The sequence below is a fragment of the Copidosoma floridanum genome, unplaced genomic scaffold (genome assembly GCF_036245765.1).
Source record: "Copidosoma floridanum isolate Cflo_tuat_1 unplaced genomic scaffold, Cflo_Japanese_pri ptg000029l, whole genome shotgun sequence".
In the NCBI taxonomy this organism is placed as follows: domain Eukaryota; kingdom Metazoa; phylum Arthropoda; class Insecta; order Hymenoptera; family Encyrtidae; genus Copidosoma; species Copidosoma floridanum.
In genome coordinates, this window is record NW_028321906.1 from 4591896 (window position 1) to 4607359 (window position 15464).

Below are 15464 nucleotides of genomic sequence, written 5' to 3' on the forward strand. Positions count from 1 at the left end.
TATTGTTTACATACAGCATTAATCTAACCTAACGTGTACAACTGCGCATCGCGTACGGTCAGGGACGATCGCGGACGATCGGAGAAGAGCACTTGTTCACTTTCGTCTCCGACTCGCTCACACCGTCCCCGACCGTCCCTGGATTGTAAGGTGAACGAATCTATTATGTGCAAAAAACCCTCTCAATTGAAAACTAAGTAAAACAATAATCAACTGGTTAATTTCGACACTTGTGTACCTACACATGTATGTGTAAAAAGAGAATGTGGTAAAAATAGCCAAAGACATTTTATGTTATGCACATCTTTCATTATTTTTACATAAGTCGAGAAAACAAGTATAAGTTTATTAATATTTATGTAGCTGACACAAAATTACAAAGAGCTTTGAAGTATAGACAATGTGCTAATGACTGTTTGTTATTCAAATAAAATACCATTGAGCCTGTAACTAACACGGAACCACACAATAGTATAAGTACTAACAATGCGCTTGCTTGACATTGAAACAAAACAAAAAATTCAAAGCGCTAAAAAGATCGAAGAAAGCATATCTCTCCTGGCAAAATATTTTTTCAATTCAATTGAGTACTTGCAAATTCTGATGTTTGAAAATTGCGCCGGGTAAGTTTATTAAATACTTATATCAGCTGCTGCGTGCGAAATCTTCTCTTGTATACCGAATCATCAGGGGAGAAAAGAGAGTGCTAGACTGCTGGACCCTTGAAAGTCTCGAAATATAAACATAAACAATAGAGTAAGGCAATACCCATCCCATACACATGAAATAAGCAAACGAAGATCTGTGATTGTAACACTTATCGATTACCTGATGAAAAACGCACAAAAAGAAAAACAAAAAAAGGAAGCGTTAGGGGGGTGGGGGGTGTGGGTGCAGCAGGTGTTTGAAAGCATAAAATATAAGAGTTGCTGCCGAGAAGTAAATCAAATTTAAAAAAACAAGCAAGTATGCCGGAGGAAAGTGACGAGTGCCTCTTACCCATATCATCCAAGGAAGGTGTAGAGATTATGGGATGCTGCATCCAGCTTGGGGACGTTTTGCTATGTAGTTGTGCACCTTAATAAACAATGTACATACATATATATGTGCGTGTGATTTATCGCAATTATACTCGCGCCGATCAAGGTCCGCTGCACCGGACGGCGAAAGGATGAAGGCGTGATCGGCATTAACAACAACATTCTATTGGGTATAATACGAGAAGCTGCTGCTGCTGCTTGTCCGTTCAGTGTTTACATTTTGCTGGTGCGAGTCCGAGCTCGGGATCGAGAGACACGCGAAAGTACTTATATAAATATTAATGTTGTTTGCGGTGGGCTGTAATGTTACTGGAACGATCATCGATCATCGCGGAACTGTCAGATTACTAAGTGTCTACAAGTGTACCCGAGTGAAGAGGTTTTTCGTACCGCAGAATTTTGCAAACACTTGTTAAGTTGGTTCGATCAGCGAAAGCGGTGTTGATACATATATTATACTTACTCTTTGTTGAAATTTGGAAAAAGTTAAATGGACTCGTGGAGCGGAGGAGGAGGAGACATGGCACCGGAGTACGGGACCGAGAGCGCGACGATCGACATCGACGGCGACGAAAAGTTCCCCGCCACGCCGAATCTGGCCCAGGATTTGGGCTTCTGGATGACGAGGCTACCCCAGAGGCTACGCTCGCTCCCGATCGTGCAACTAGCCATTCCTGGTAAAAGTTACCTTTTTTCCTTTATTTTAATTGTATATGAATTGCCCTAACTCGAGGGAGCATTTGAATTGTGTTGAGAAATTAATTGCCGACTCTTTTTCTTTCATCCCAATTTTTCCCTTGAATCTCATGTTGTACATCGAATTAAGAGTTTTAAAAACTTACAAAATGGTGTTTCATTTTATAGATTACGATTATTATTACAAATTTCATTATTAACTTTACGAGCTTTTTTTTGCCGCTTTTCAAGCGTTTGTATCAATTTTGAGATAAAAAGTGAGAAAAATAAGCGCATTCTTCTTTCAAACTCTTGAAAATTGATTTATTGTATCGTCGTGCGATGTGCATTCCGAATTGCAACGAAAATTTTATATGTGTTTTGAATGCCCTAAATTTTATCTTCAGCACTTGCAATGATTCAGGTGTATTTACTGGCTGGATAAAAAACATTGCCACCCAGAAATACAAGTTGGCAAATATGGATAATAGCATTGGATACCCAATGTAAAAATGTTCAATAGTAAAACAATGGTTCTTTTTGTTTTGATTCGCAATTTCCAAAAGCCACTCCCAACTCAAGTACCCTACACATAAAATGGCCTCGGTTCTCTTTGTTCCACGATTTTTTTCCGTTTCACCAAGAATGTATACGATGATCGAGTAAAATAATTACAACATTTATGTAAGTGACAGAGTAACGACGTGAGTCACCCACGTTCCCGAGAAAACTTCTCTCTCATGAGCAACTACCATTTTACACATACAGAGTAAGCCTGTATTTTTCCCACGATCAACAATAAACTTTGCGCGTCTTATGCAAACGAAATCTTATATTTTCTATGTACAAACGCACCCATGTAATGACGTATAATGCACATGCACGCAGGTTCCCACAACACGATGACCTACACGATCGAGCGCAACAACGACGTGGGCCCGGACGAGTCGAAGATGATCCGGACGCTTGGCCGTTACTTTGGGGTGGTCACGAAACCCGTGATCTTCAACTGGTCGGTCAACCAGTACGAAAGCGTCAAGGACCAACTGGACGGGGGCATACGCTACCTCGACCTGCGCGTCGCCACCAAGCCCAACGACGACAAGGTCTACTTCCTCCACGGTCTCTACGGCTCCGAGATCGGCGAGCCGCTCCGCGAGGTCGCCAACTGGCTCGATGCCCATCCTCGGGAACTGGTCATCCTCGACTTCCAGCACTTTTACGATTTCGAGGAGGTGCGCCACCGCGGCTTGATTGACCAGCTGCGAGCGATCTTCCACCGCAAGATGTGCCCGGTCAGCCACCACCAGAAGCTCGACCACACGTCCCTCGACTGGCTCGCCTCGGAGCGCTACCAGGCGCTGATCGTCTACAGGAATCCCATTGCGCGCGAGTACAGAGACCTATGGCCCTCCGGGCTGTGGCCCACACCCTGGCCAAACACCGTGAGCACCTCGAAGCTCGTCGACTTCCTGGACGCGGGGCTCCGCGAGCGTAGCCGGGACACTGGCTTTGTTTCCCAGTGCCTGCTGACGCCCAGCACGGCTTACGTGGCCAGGCACATCTGTGGTAGTCTGCACCGCGACCTGAGCGCCCAGTGCCGCAGAGCTATCTTGCCCTGGCTGGAGCGCTGCTCGCCTGGCAGTGGGGGTCTCAACATTGTCATAACTGACTTCGTGTCCTTCGACCAGTTCTCTTTTTCAAAGCTCGTCGTCCAGCGCAACGCGTCACTACTCAAGCACAAGTCGTAACTCGTGATCATGCCTGAAACCCATTTACATTTTCTGTGCCGTCTACGATCGAGTGGCTTGTCTTAGCTTTTGTACGATACTATTTTTCGATACACGCTTTAAACGATGCTTTTGTGCGTATTATTATAACCACAGACGTGTTTAGGCTCAAAGCTTTTGTAAAAGTGCATGAAAATTGAGTTTTGACATTTTTATACTTGATGTTGTAAATATATGTTTATTAAAGCTTTCGACTGCACGGATTGCAGTTTCATGGACACGAGAGTATTTACAATAAACTATGTCAATGCGAACAAGTGTGTGCTCGTTGATGTTGGTAATATTACGAGTATAAGTACACACCCACTTGGTCGAGAAAGTACTATGCATATAATATTATGTAACTGTGACGAATGAAAGTATACGTTGTTCAAAAACTACGTTTCAGACTTTTGGTTGGCTTGATGCTTATTGCTTATTTAAAGAGAAAAAAAAAAGAAAGAAAGAAAAAAAGAATAGGAGAAATACCTATGAGTTAGGTATTTTGTTCGAAAACCGTCATTACCTAAGACTTTACAGGCTCCGTCGTTGGCCGAAAAAAAAAAAAAAAAATTTGAAAGTCCACGAGATACAAAATCGTAACAAACAGAGATGCTTCATTATACGCGCACAATTTCTGTTATCATCAACACAACAGGATAACTCGGAATTGTAAGTATATAAAACTCGACGCAACTTCTATAGCGTGAACTTCTCGAGATCACAGAGCTTTAACTTTGAGCTGCTTCATCCTTGGGGCGCGTTTTTTGGCGAGCCGACGCTGCTCCTTCTCTTCCCATTTTCTCTGCTTGTCTGGATCCTCCTCCTGAAGGATACGCTCCTTTTCAACTCGACGGCGCTCCTCGCGGCGTGCGGACGCAGCTTCCGCCCGGGCAGCGTGTGTAGTTTTCAAAAATGCTTCCTCAACTTTTTGTCGATTTTTATCAGTCTTACTTTTGCCCTAAGAAAATTTTATGGATGTAATGAATCACTCAATCACAGTTTTTCAAACATGTTTGAAAGTATTTACAGGTATAATGTAGAACTGGAGCTGATTTAAAAGTACGAAAACTTAAGTTTGAATTTTGGGAGAAAAAAAACCTTTAAACAACCCACTATTGCTTACCTCTTTTGAAAGCCTGAATCGACGCAATTTATCGAGTAAATAGAACGTTAGTTGAAGTAGAGGTCGTACTTTATCTTGATTATCGTTAGTATTCAGCCGACCTTTAATACTGATATTTATACCAACTAATAGAACTCTTTTCACTTCGGGCATAGTTAGTTGGTTTGTATCCCTGAAAATTTGAACACATAGGATAAAAGTAACGTCAAACACGTGAATTTAGAGTAAAATCGTAACATGAACTCACTCTTGTTGTTTTGGTCCACTGTACTGGTCACTGATGTGTATGTAATCAATGTATTGACCGTATTTGTTGAATGCCTGAAAAACTCTTGAATCCAAGATAGCAGACGTAGCTTCGGAAATTTCAGACATGACGTAAAATCCAGCTGGTAAGTTGAATTTTTGACCAGATCGTCTCTCTGGACAGTATACGCTGATGTCTGCCATGTCCTTGGACAAGTGCATGGCGGTTCTTTTGCCAGCCACGGCCAAAACAAAGTTGTCGGACTCATCTTTGGCTAATTCGATGCGCAAATGAGCCTGATCATTCTGTGGCCGCACTAGGTGGGACAGCAGGGCAACTAGATCTTGCCTCTTGATCAGCTTGAGTTCTATTAATAGACAGTCACAGCCGACCCTCCCACTGCAGTATATACTGTACTGAGATTCGCTCTCTTTGATAAGTCCATTGATCGAGCCTTCGTCGTTGGATTTTCCTGTGTCTCCAACCAAAGAAAAGTTTTCTGAAAGAATTTGCCTATGATCGTTGTACCAATTATCGGCAATACGGTAATTTTTCGATTTGCCTGCAATGTAATTGATAAAATAAACCAATAGGCCAGCAATCATCAATATTTCAAGGTAAAAGGCATTCCATCTCGCATGTAAATGCAGAGGGACCTTAGTTATTACTAAAGTTGGCTCCTGAACTTTGGCATCTGCACTTCCTCCATTCATGTCTAGTCCTTCGAATTCTTCTCTGTCCTTAAAATGCTCGAATTCATTGTCCACGTCCTCGATGGACTCTTTGTCCTCCTCAAAATTACCATCCTTATCTTCGTCTTCAAACTGAGGCATTGGCTGCTCTGATTTTGGCACATTTTCCACTATTGGCTTTTCTTCCTCAAAGTCTTCAAACTCAGCAAATTCATTGTCTTCCGTAGGGTCATCTTGAAAGTGTGCAGTCGCCCATAGATTTGTCCCTACGAGAACAATGTGAAGCACCACTATCCACAACTTCATTGTATCTGCAATCATTTGTTTTTTGTCACAATAAGATTATCTTTACCTTTTCCCTTATCATTATGCAGGCAGTTCTCGCCAAAAAAAAAAAAAAACTTACACTTTTAAAATAAAAAAGTGGATCATACACAAGTACAACTTACTTGCAAGAAAATGACATATGGGACACACATTTATAAAAAAAAAAAAATTGTTTTAAAACCATAACTGAATATCTCACTATTATCACAGATATTGGTACAATACTTGAAAGTATAAAGTAGAGAGAGAGCACGATGATAAAAGAAGGTGGGTGTATATAGTGATGAAATATTGAGTCACAACTTCAGACGTGGATCTGTGGATGTGAGTAACGTTTGTTTTTTGGTTTCTTTTTCAAATTTAATGACTAAAACTAGAAACGCGGCTGGGAAAGAGTAGCAGAGAAGGTACGGTCTTATTCAAAAGTACTTACAAACGAGAGTGCGACTAACGGCAAATTACATGAGGCGTTTTGTAAAAAAATTGTAGTTTATGGCTCTAGCACAACAAGCAAATGTACACATACACACGCACACATTCACAATGGCAAGACCCAGCAGCAGAGAGCAGTGACTTGCACCACGTGAAGTTAACTACAGCTGACGAGGACAAATCTATATTGGCTCGATATTACAACTTTCTCGGCGCGCGGGTTCGATTTTCTCTACAGCGGTAAATACGATTTTGTCACGTAGGTAATTGATTTCAGCCGGTTATAAACTAATATTTTTCAAGTAAAAAAAGCACAAAAAAAATTGTAATTTAACTCAATACGTAAGTATACTCAAATTTAAAAAAAAAAAAAAAACTTTTCACCCAATGGTCCGATATAAAGCTACTATAACTTTTTTATTAGAATTTTGCAAAAATTGAGCCGTCATCCACATTGAAATTATCAATTAACGATGAATACAATTGACCTCTTATTTATGTTGTATCTGTCAGAAATATGTAAAAAATATCATAACAAATTAAGAGCAGAACTAGCAGAAGAGCAGCGAGTAAATAGTAGACGTACACACATATATATATATATATATATTATACATACACATATGTATGTCAGCTATGTATGCATCTGTCAGTGCTTTTTGGAGCAGTAGCCTATTGACGTCGACGGCGACTCAAAATGTTACCACCTGCCCTGTGCCCGAAGAACCGGTAATCGAGCTGCAACCACCCCTTCGGCCCTTCCGAGACGTACGATTACACTTTTACCTCGTTATAAAAACACACTCAATAGTATTTTTATTAATTGTTACTTGATACGTGCCTGCGTGGACTTAAACAAACGTATCAATTGTAGCCGCTACTTGCTCATTTTTCCTCACGTGAGACCTAAAAACTCCGATGGAAAACTTTCAAGGGAACCAAAGAAAGAATCGATATTTACACTAACAGTTGGAGGAAGAGGTGGTGCGGGACGATCAGCCGAGAACTACTTATTCCTGCTGTTGCTGCTTGCTGTAGCGACCAAACAAAAGGATCAATAACACGTCTATAACACTCGACTCGTCGTTATTGAAGGAGCTGTTTCGAGTATTTATTTTGCATTCAAATATTCTATCAAATTTTAATTTTTGTCGGAAATGAGCTCATTGGTACATTTTTTTATTTTAGCTGGTAGATAATTGATAATGGAAAAGACGGAGGGTCAACCCAAGGGGGTGAAAAAGAAGAGTAGCAAACTATTAACTTCGAGCACAGAGGTAACCCCACAGTGCGTCCAGGTCGTGGTGAGATGTCGGCCCATGGACGACAAGGAAATCGCAAGAAACTGCACCAGAGTCGTCGAGATGTTCCCATCGAGAGGAGCCGTGGAAATTCGCAATCCACGTGACGATCCCAGCAAGAACATTGTCAAGGTGTTTTCGTTTGACTCTGTATACGACTGGACCTCCACTCAGCAAGAGATCTACGAAGAAACTGTCCGACCACTGGTTATTTCTGTGCTGGATGGCTTCAATGGTACCATATTTGCCTACGGACAAACGGGAACGGGAAAGACCTACACCATGGAGGGCTCAAAGGCTGACGTGGACAACCGAGGCGTCATTCCTAGGTCCTTTGACCAAATCTTCACTCACATTGGTAGGTCTCAAAACATTCAGTACCTCGTGAGAGCCAGCTATCTGGAGATCTACCAGGAAGAAATCCGTGATCTGTTGAGCCCGGATCAGAGTTTGCGTTTCGAGTTGAAGGAAAAGCCGGACACGGGAATTTTCGTCAAGGACCTGTCGAGTGCCGTTTGCAAGAATGCTAATGAAATTCAGCAGCTGATGAAAACGGGCAACCAGAATCGGACGATAGGTGCGACCAATATGAACGAGCACAGCTCACGATCCCACGCGATTTTCATAATAACCATCGAAATGGGCGACAGTTACGGGATAAGAGTCGGAAGGCTGAACTTGGTTGACTTGGCGGGCAGCGAAAGGCAAAGCAAAACTGGAGCGTCCGGGGAAAGGCTGAAGGAAGCCAGCAAAATCAATCTAAGTCTGTCGGCTCTTGGCAATGTTATCTCAGCACTGGTAGACGGCAAAACTTCGCACATACCCTACAGGGACTCAAAACTGACGAGATTGCTGCAGGACTCGCTGGGTGGTAATTCCAAGACAGTAATGATTGCAAACATAGGGCCTGCTAGCTACAACTACGATGAAACTCTCACGACTCTCAGATACGCCAATCGTGCCAAGAACATAAAAAACAAGCCTAAAATCAACGAGGATCCCAAAGATGCCCTGCTCAGGCAGTATCAGGAAGAAATCGAGAGGCTTAAGTTGCAGTTGGCCCAGAAGTCAGGCATGACGCAGCAAAAGAAACCAACAACCGACGGGGAAGAGGCACCAGGAGAAGAAGCAGCCGCAGCTTCCACTGCAGAACAGGAGCAGCCGAACGATGAGGTCGAGGCGCAGGAGCCACAGATGACGGAGGAGGAGAAGATGAGGATAGCGGAACAACTAAAGGTCGAGAAGCAAGAGGCCGAGGAGCTCGAACGGAAGATCAAAGACTTGGAGAGCAAAATGCTGTGCGGGGACAAGAACATAGTCGACCACACGAACGAGCAACAGCGAGCTCTGGAGCAACGTGCCATCGAGATAGCCGAGCGCAAGAAGCGTGAGATCGAGATGCAACAAAAGTTAGAGGAAGAGGAACTGAGTGCCTTAAACGTCCGCGAGACCTACGCCACTCTGCAGCAGGAGGTAGACGTGAAGTCGAGGAAGCTCAGGAAGTATTATTCGAAGCTGCAGGTGCTCAAGCAGGACCTGGACGACGTGACCGGTGAGTACAACCGGGACAGGCGGGACCTTGAGCAGACCCAGCACGAACTTATGAAGGAGCTGAAGTTGCGCTACCTCATAATCGACAACTTCATCCCCGTCGAAGAGAAGCACAAGATCCTGTCGCGCGTCAAGTTCGACGAAGAGGAGGACTGCTGGATGCTCAAGGAGTCGAGTGCTTCGACCGTCGAGACCATCAGACGGCCCGTCTCGGTGCCGGGGCTCCGGAGGCCAACTTCCGAGTACGCGCGCACAGCTTTGGCCATGGGCAAGGGGCCCCGCTTCGCTGGGGAGAACATCCTCAACCTGGAGCTCGACATGCCGGCCCGGACGACTTTGGACTACCAGTCGCCGGTCATAGCGCCGACCATACAAGCCGTCCTCGAGAAGGCGCTCTGCGACGAGGGCGACATCGACGTCGACGCCTCGGGGGCGAGCTTCAAGTCCAGGCAGCGTATGCAGTCCGCCCGGGCACGGCCCAAAAGCGTCGTCGAGCGCAAGAGTCCACAGATGCCTCCGCCGGTCTACCCGAAAACCAGGGGCCTCGTTCCAAAGTAGTGTCTTGCGATGCTTCGACGCTACTTACGCTGCCGCGGGTGACGGGAAACGTGATGAACTAGACTGTTTTTTTTTTTTTTTTTTTGTGTAAATATCAATGTAGCGTGCTGCTTTTTTTTGTAACGATGAACGCTGTGCGACGATTATCGAGAGCTTTTCTCTTGTTGGGTATGTTTTGTAGTATTTGCTTCGCAAAAGTTGTTTATCAGTGAACAATTACTCAATCACGCGCTTATGAAATCATGTTTCCGAACATTCCGCCGAGCTATAGAAAAGTCTGTGATAATTACCAGAAAAGTGATTACGTAGCGAAAATTTAAAAACTTTTCTTCTCTCTCGTCTTTGCTGAACAGCACTTTGTCTCATATCATGCATTTCACTCACTTTTGTGGGGACAAATTTTTTACATACAAAACAATTTTTTAAACTATATGGGCTAGACGTTCCATTAAAAGTATTACATTTCATTGTTCAATCGATTATACTTGTAGACGAAGATTTTTTTACAGATTTTGTTTCAAGCACTATTTTAAGTAAACACAAAATTGTTTAGAAGTTTCTCTTCAACCAATTCAATATACTTGTTTATTATGAATGCTCCAACGAAACAAACATTCCAATAAGTATTATTTTGAAATTCACGTGAAATTTTTTTTTTTCATACACAGACTGAAACACTAAATTATCTAGTCAGATTATTATCATGTAATTATTGTACAAGCAGCTTCATTATTTTTACTGGAACTGCTATATGAATGATGTTATACATCAGTATAATAATTTAATTTTTATTTGTGCTTCACCAAATAATCAATAAATCGTATGAACTGTATGAATTTTCTTTCAATTCAATCAATACCCAGCCACTCCCAATTTTGAATATCAATAAAACTTTTGAATAACGTAATATATAAATAAGGATTTTTAAAAATTTAATTTAATTTTAGGGCCTGAAATTTAACTTTATTTTAAACCAGATTTTTTTCTTTGTAAGAAAAAAAATTTTTGAAACTTTTTTTGACTAAAAAAATTAGTAGCTGCAAAACCTACATAGTTTTTTTATAGTAAATCGTTCAAATTCATTAAAAAAGTAATATATACTATTTTGAAAGAGTCGGTTTATTTTGAGACAAACAATTTTTCAGAATTTTTTAAGTAAAATTTAGTACTGGATCTTATACTGGATCGATGTATTCTGTAACGTGTTAATTTTTAGCTTTGAATTTACGAGCGAAAAAGAAATTTTGGACAAGTGTCTTAGGTTAGGTTCTCTCTTGTACGACACACACACACACAGTGCTGTTTCCTAGCTTTACCTCCATTCCTCCATATCCATAAGATTCGTTCACCTTACAATCCAGGGACGGTCGGGGACGGTGTGAGCGAGTCGGAGACGAAAGTGAACAAGTGCTCTTCTCCGCAGCGATGGGATATAGTTCCGGCCAGATTTGGGAATTCTCTAGGACCCAACCTCTCTGACGTGGGAAATCACTAGATCAAAAAAAAATTAGTACCAAAGGTGACGCGCGAGATTCAAATAAGGTCCAATAACACAAGCATCCATCACCTGATGACCCGGGGCGCCTACTGGCCACTCTGTTAAATAATCAATTAATAATAACACAAGCGCCTATCACCTGATGACCCGAGGCGCTTACTGGCAACTCTGTTAAATAAATAATTATTAATAACACAAGCGCCTATCACCTAATGACCCGTGGCGCTTAATGGCCACTCTGTTACATAAATAATTATTAATAACACAAGCGCCTATCACCTAATGACCCGTGGCGCTTACTGGCCACTCTTTTAAATAAATAATTATTAGTAACACAAGCGCTTATCACCTAAATACCCGGGGCGCTTACTGGCCACTCTGTTAAATAATCAATTATTAATAACACAAGCGCTTATCACCTGAATACCCGGGGCGCTTACTGGCCACTCTGTTGAATAAATAATTATTAATAAATAACACAAGCGCCTATCACCGTATTACCTGGAGCGCTAATTGCAAATCTAGTAAATAAATAATTATTCATAAGTATGTCAAGCACCTTCTTCCTGAGGATCCAGGACACTTGTTTGCAACACTATTAAATGATAAAAAGTTGATCGATAACATATTAATTATATCACAATTTTGATTGCCTATCTAGTACGACAAAGATCTTTTTAATTGGCGCTCTTGTAATTACTTGATAATTTATTATTTAATAGTAGCTAGTAAGCGCCCCGGGTCATTAGGTGATAGGCGCTTGTGTTATTATTAATTGATTATTTAACAGAGTGGCCAGTAGGCACCCCGGGTCATTGGGTGATAGGCGCTTGTGTTGTTAATAATTATTTATTTAACAGAGTGGCCAGTAAGCGCCCCGGGTCATTGGGTTATAGGCGCTTGTGTTATTTACTAATAATTATTTATTTAACAGAGTGGCCAGTAAGCGCCACGGGTCATTAGGTGATAGGCGCTTGTGTTATTTACTAATAATTATTTATTTAACAGAGTGGCCAGTAAGCGCCACGGGTCATTAGGTGATAGGCGCTTGTGTTATTTACTAATAATTATTTATTTAACAGAGTGGCCAGTAAGCGCCACGGGTCATTAGGTGATAGGCGCTTGTGTTATTATTAATTATTTATTTAACAGAGTGGCCAGTAGGCACCCCGGGTCATTGGGTGATAGGCGCTTGTGTTGTTAATAATTATTTATTTAACAGAGTGGCCAGTAAGCGCCCCGGGTCATTGGGTTATAGGCGCTTGTGTTATTTACTAATAATTATTTATTTAACAGAGTGGCCAGTAAGCGCCACGGGTCATTAGGTGATAGGCGCTTGTGTTATTTACTAATAATTATTTATTTAACAGAGTGGCCAGTAAGCGCCACGGGTCATTAGGTGATAGGCGCTTGTGTTATTAATAATTATTTATTTAACAGAGTGGCCAGTAAGCGCCCCGGGTCATTGGGTTATAGGCGCTTGTGTTGTTAATAATTATTTATTTAACAGAGTGGCCATTAAGCGCCCCGGGTCATAAGGTGATAAGCGCTTGTGTTATTTACTAATAATTATTTATTTAACAGAGTGGCCAGTAGGCACCCCGGGTCATTGGGTGATAGGCGCTTGTGTTGTTAATAATTATTTATTTAACAGAGTGGCCAGTAAGCGCCCCGGGTCATTGGGTTATAGGCGCTTGTGTTATTTACTAATAATTATTTATTTAACAGAGTGGCCAGTAAGCGCCACGGGTCATTAGGTGATAGGCGCTTGTGTTATTTACTAATAATTATTTATTTAACAGAGTGGCCAGTAAGCGCCACGGGTCATTAGGTGATAGGCGCTTGTGTTATTAATAATTATTTATTTAACAGAGTTGCCAGTAAGCGCCTCGGGTCATCAGGTGATAGGCGCTTGTGTTATTATTAATTGATTATTTAACAGAGTGGCCAGTAGGCGCCCCGGGTCATCAGGTGATGGATGCTTGTGTTATTGGACCTTATTTGAATCTCGCGCGTCACCTTTGGTACTAATTTTTTTTTGATCTAGTGATTTCCCACGTCAGAGAGGTTGGGTCCTAGAGAATTCCCAAATCTGGCCGGAACCAGCGATCTTAAAAGTGGCCACCGATCAAGCGCGCGAAATTTAAATATGGTACTTGCAAAAAAAATACTAGTAAAAATTAAATTATTGATCAAATGATAAAAGAAATACAATTGATAACGCAATAATTATCCAAGACGCATTCGAATCAACATTTCTCTTCTAAAATCTCAAATGCAAACATATATGAGTATACGCTGAGTATCGTAATGATAATAAATGTCATTGGTTGAATGGTATTACCAAAAACTTGACATTTTTTTAGTCAATACTGATAATTTGTTGACTCAATAATTTTGTTTAATAGTTTCTATTACAGTGTAGAACATAATTATCATTAAGAGCGGGTGCCTGTTTTACCATTAGTGCTACGCAGTATTATGAAGTTTATCGACCGTGCAGAAAGTACGGTCACATGAGTTTGCGTGCCATGGAATTCTCGCTATCCCATGTCTCGATTGCTATTAAAATAATTAATTAATGGTGAATAAAACGTAGCACCAAAATCACAGGTTATTCAATTCACCAAAAGCTTGAGAAATTAAGGAAATATTATTTATTGACATAAAAAAGTACATATGTGCAAATAATTAAACATTTATATTTTAAGTTTTAAGTATTCCATAGACATCTTCAAAATAATGATTCTGATCCAATCTCTTTTCCGATGTATGTCTTTATTCGGAAACCACTCTTTAAGGCACGGTATGTCCAAATAATTAACTATTGGAGTCTAAAAATGTACAATGTTACAGTGTAAGTACATACTATTTAATTATTAATGCAGAACAGTTTAAATTTATATACCTTGAAAAAGGATTCAACGAATTGCAACAGATACACTCCACAATCACTGCCATTTAGTTGTTGCTGTACGTCTAAGCAATGCGTTTTCATGTTATTACTGTTGTAGGTTTTGTTTACTTCATTGTTTGCTGAGACTTCATTTAAAAATTTGAGTAGTGTGTCTGTCACTTCAGCTGTCCCATAATTTTTAATTGAGTTCATTATCAGTATACATGGGCTAGAATGACGAAATAAATATGTAATAAAATAACAGGTAATATACACATTGCATTTCTAGTTATTAGCAAAGCTTTCCAACACCTTCCACGAGAGCGGTGATATTTGATTTTAAGGTAATGTAGCTCTTCTTAAAAACCATAATTGTGAGAAAATGTTTTTCTTTAAATTAATAATTAAATTTTCACAAGACATTTAAGTAGTACACATTATTGACCGTAATAAATGCATATTTAAATGAATCCAATTTTTAAAATTTAATGACTTTAAATGAAGCCTAGATGAAACATTTGTACTTAATTCGTTAATGCACTATTGGCTAATAAAAAAACGAGCGAAGCGTACTCAGGTTACGTTCGTTTATTTGCGATCCAAGAACTTTGTAATCAATTAATTCATCGTTAAATAAAAGATATTGTATACAATGGTACATTGTGTTAAGTTTTCATACGTACGCTTTCACATTCGTTTTTCGTCGTTTCAGGAACGTTGGGCACGTTCCATACACCAAGTAAGGAAAACATACTACAGCTAAAAACCAATGTGCACTACAAAAATTTACACATTATTTTATATTGTATTCAATATAGACACAAAAAAATTTTTATATCTTTTTTGAGCTACAAGTCTTACGTTTTATTTACTGGAACTATGATAAAATCTTTTTCCAATATATCGCTTTTCCATTGACTTCTGCGCTCATACTTGTGTTGGGTGGACTTAGCAAACATATGTAAACTTTCATAAAAAAATGAATCCATGATAATACTTTTTTTACGATCTCTTTCGGTTAGAATATTATGATACAAATATTTTAAATAAAAGTTGACGATAACATCGTTCAAAAAAACGTTTGGGCGTAATCGTAGCAGATCTAATCCACGTACTTCTATACCATCTTTCGCCGGAGGAGCAGGATATACTGCGATTCTGCAACAATAGTTATAGTCGTGAGGATATAAATATCATATAAACTGATGCGTGATTTATTTGTTTGACTTAAAATCAATTCGATTTTTAAGTTTAAGTGAAACTGGAGTTCATGTACTTGTTAATATTTGGCCATTATTTGTTTTACCTACTGCTGTCACGCACTTAGAAAATTATTTGTATCAAAATATATT

At 40.4% G+C, this 15464-nt stretch overlaps 4 protein-coding genes across 6 annotated transcripts; 2 read left to right on the top strand and 2 right to left on the bottom strand.

Moving 5' to 3' along the window:
- Positions 1 to 905: 905 nt before the first annotated feature.
- Positions 906 to 3899, top strand: LOC106644721 (PI-PLC X domain-containing protein 3). Its single transcript, XM_014360367.2, has 2 exons — positions 906 to 1717; positions 2604 to 3899. The coding sequence occupies exons 1-2, from the start codon at positions 1531 to 1533 to the stop codon at positions 3464 to 3466; spliced, it is 1050 nt and encodes a 349-aa protein (XP_014215853.1). The 5' UTR covers positions 906 to 1530; the 3' UTR covers positions 3467 to 3899.
- LOC106644720 (PAT complex subunit CCDC47) lies at positions 3612 to 6432 on the bottom strand. 3 transcript variants are annotated; one of them, XM_014360366.2, is made up of 4 exons: positions 5999 to 6014; positions 4858 to 5860; positions 4611 to 4782; positions 3612 to 4445 (listed from the first exon to the last, which is right to left on the bottom strand). In XM_014360366.2, exons 2-4 carry the CDS (start codon positions 5853 to 5855, stop codon positions 4206 to 4208), a joined length of 1410 nt encoding a protein of 469 aa, XP_014215852.1. In that variant the 5' UTR covers positions 5856 to 5860; positions 5999 to 6014; the 3' UTR covers positions 3612 to 4205. The 3 variants fall into 3 exon arrangements, with proteins under 3 accessions (XP_014215852.1, XP_023246592.1, XP_014215851.1); XM_023390824.2 differs by lacking the exon at positions 5999 to 6014 and adding an exon at positions 6310 to 6432 and having other exon boundaries at positions 3613 to 4445; XM_014360365.2 differs by lacking the exon at positions 5999 to 6014 and adding an exon at positions 6306 to 6432 and having other exon boundaries at positions 3613 to 4445.
- Positions 6433 to 7003: 571 nt separating this feature from the next.
- Positions 7004 to 10516, top strand: Klp68D (kinesin-like protein 68D). Its single transcript, XM_014360368.2, has 3 exons — positions 7004 to 7076; positions 7183 to 7415; positions 7497 to 10516. Exon 3 carries the CDS (start codon positions 7514 to 7516, stop codon positions 9716 to 9718), a length of 2205 nt encoding a protein of 734 aa, XP_014215854.2. The 5' UTR covers positions 7004 to 7076; positions 7183 to 7415; positions 7497 to 7513; the 3' UTR covers positions 9719 to 10516.
- A 3399-nt stretch (positions 10517 to 13915) lies between these two features.
- Positions 13916 to 15033, bottom strand: LOC149373701 (sentrin-specific protease 7-like). Its single transcript, XM_089596081.1, has 4 exons — positions 14974 to 15033; positions 14796 to 14888; positions 14125 to 14341; positions 13916 to 14050 (listed from the first exon to the last, which is right to left on the bottom strand). The coding sequence occupies exons 3-4, from the start codon at positions 14323 to 14325 to the stop codon at positions 13916 to 13918; spliced, it is 336 nt and encodes a 111-aa protein (XP_089452207.1). The 5' UTR covers positions 14326 to 14341; positions 14796 to 14888; positions 14974 to 15033.
- Positions 15034 to 15464: the final 431 nt, after the last annotated feature.

Excerpts from the sequence above, each read along its gene's own strand:
- LOC106644721 (XM_014360367.2), top strand. The coding sequence starts at position 1,531 with ATGGACTCGTGGAGCGGAGGAGGAGGAGACATGGCACCGGAGTACGGG. Across the intron at positions 1,718-2,603 it reads CGTGCAACTAGCCATTCCTG|GTTCCCACAACACGATGACC; the intron begins GTAAAAGTTACC and ends ACATGCACGCAG.
- LOC106644720 (XM_014360366.2), bottom strand. The coding sequence starts at position 5,855 with ATGAAGTTGTGGATAGTGGTGCTTCACATTGTTCTCGTAGGGACAAAT. Across the intron at positions 4,783-4,857 it reads AGTGGACCAAAACAACAAGA|GGATACAAACCAACTAACTA; the intron begins GTGAGTTCATGT and ends TCAAATTTTCAG. Across the intron at positions 4,446-4,610 it reads GATTCAGGCTTTCAAAAGAG|GGCAAAAGTAAGACTGATAA; the intron begins GTAAGCAATAGT and ends AAATTTTCTTAG.
- Klp68D (XM_014360368.2), top strand. The coding sequence starts at position 7,514 with ATGGAAAAGACGGAGGGTCAACCCAAGGGGGTGAAAAAGAAGAGTAGC.
- LOC149373701 (XM_089596081.1), bottom strand. The coding sequence starts at position 14,325 with ATGAACTCAATTAAAAATTATGGGACAGCTGAAGTGACAGACACACTA. Across the intron at positions 14,051-14,124 it reads TCGTTGAATCCTTTTTCAAG|ACTCCAATAGTTAATTATTT; the intron begins GTATATAAATTT and ends GTACATTTTTAG.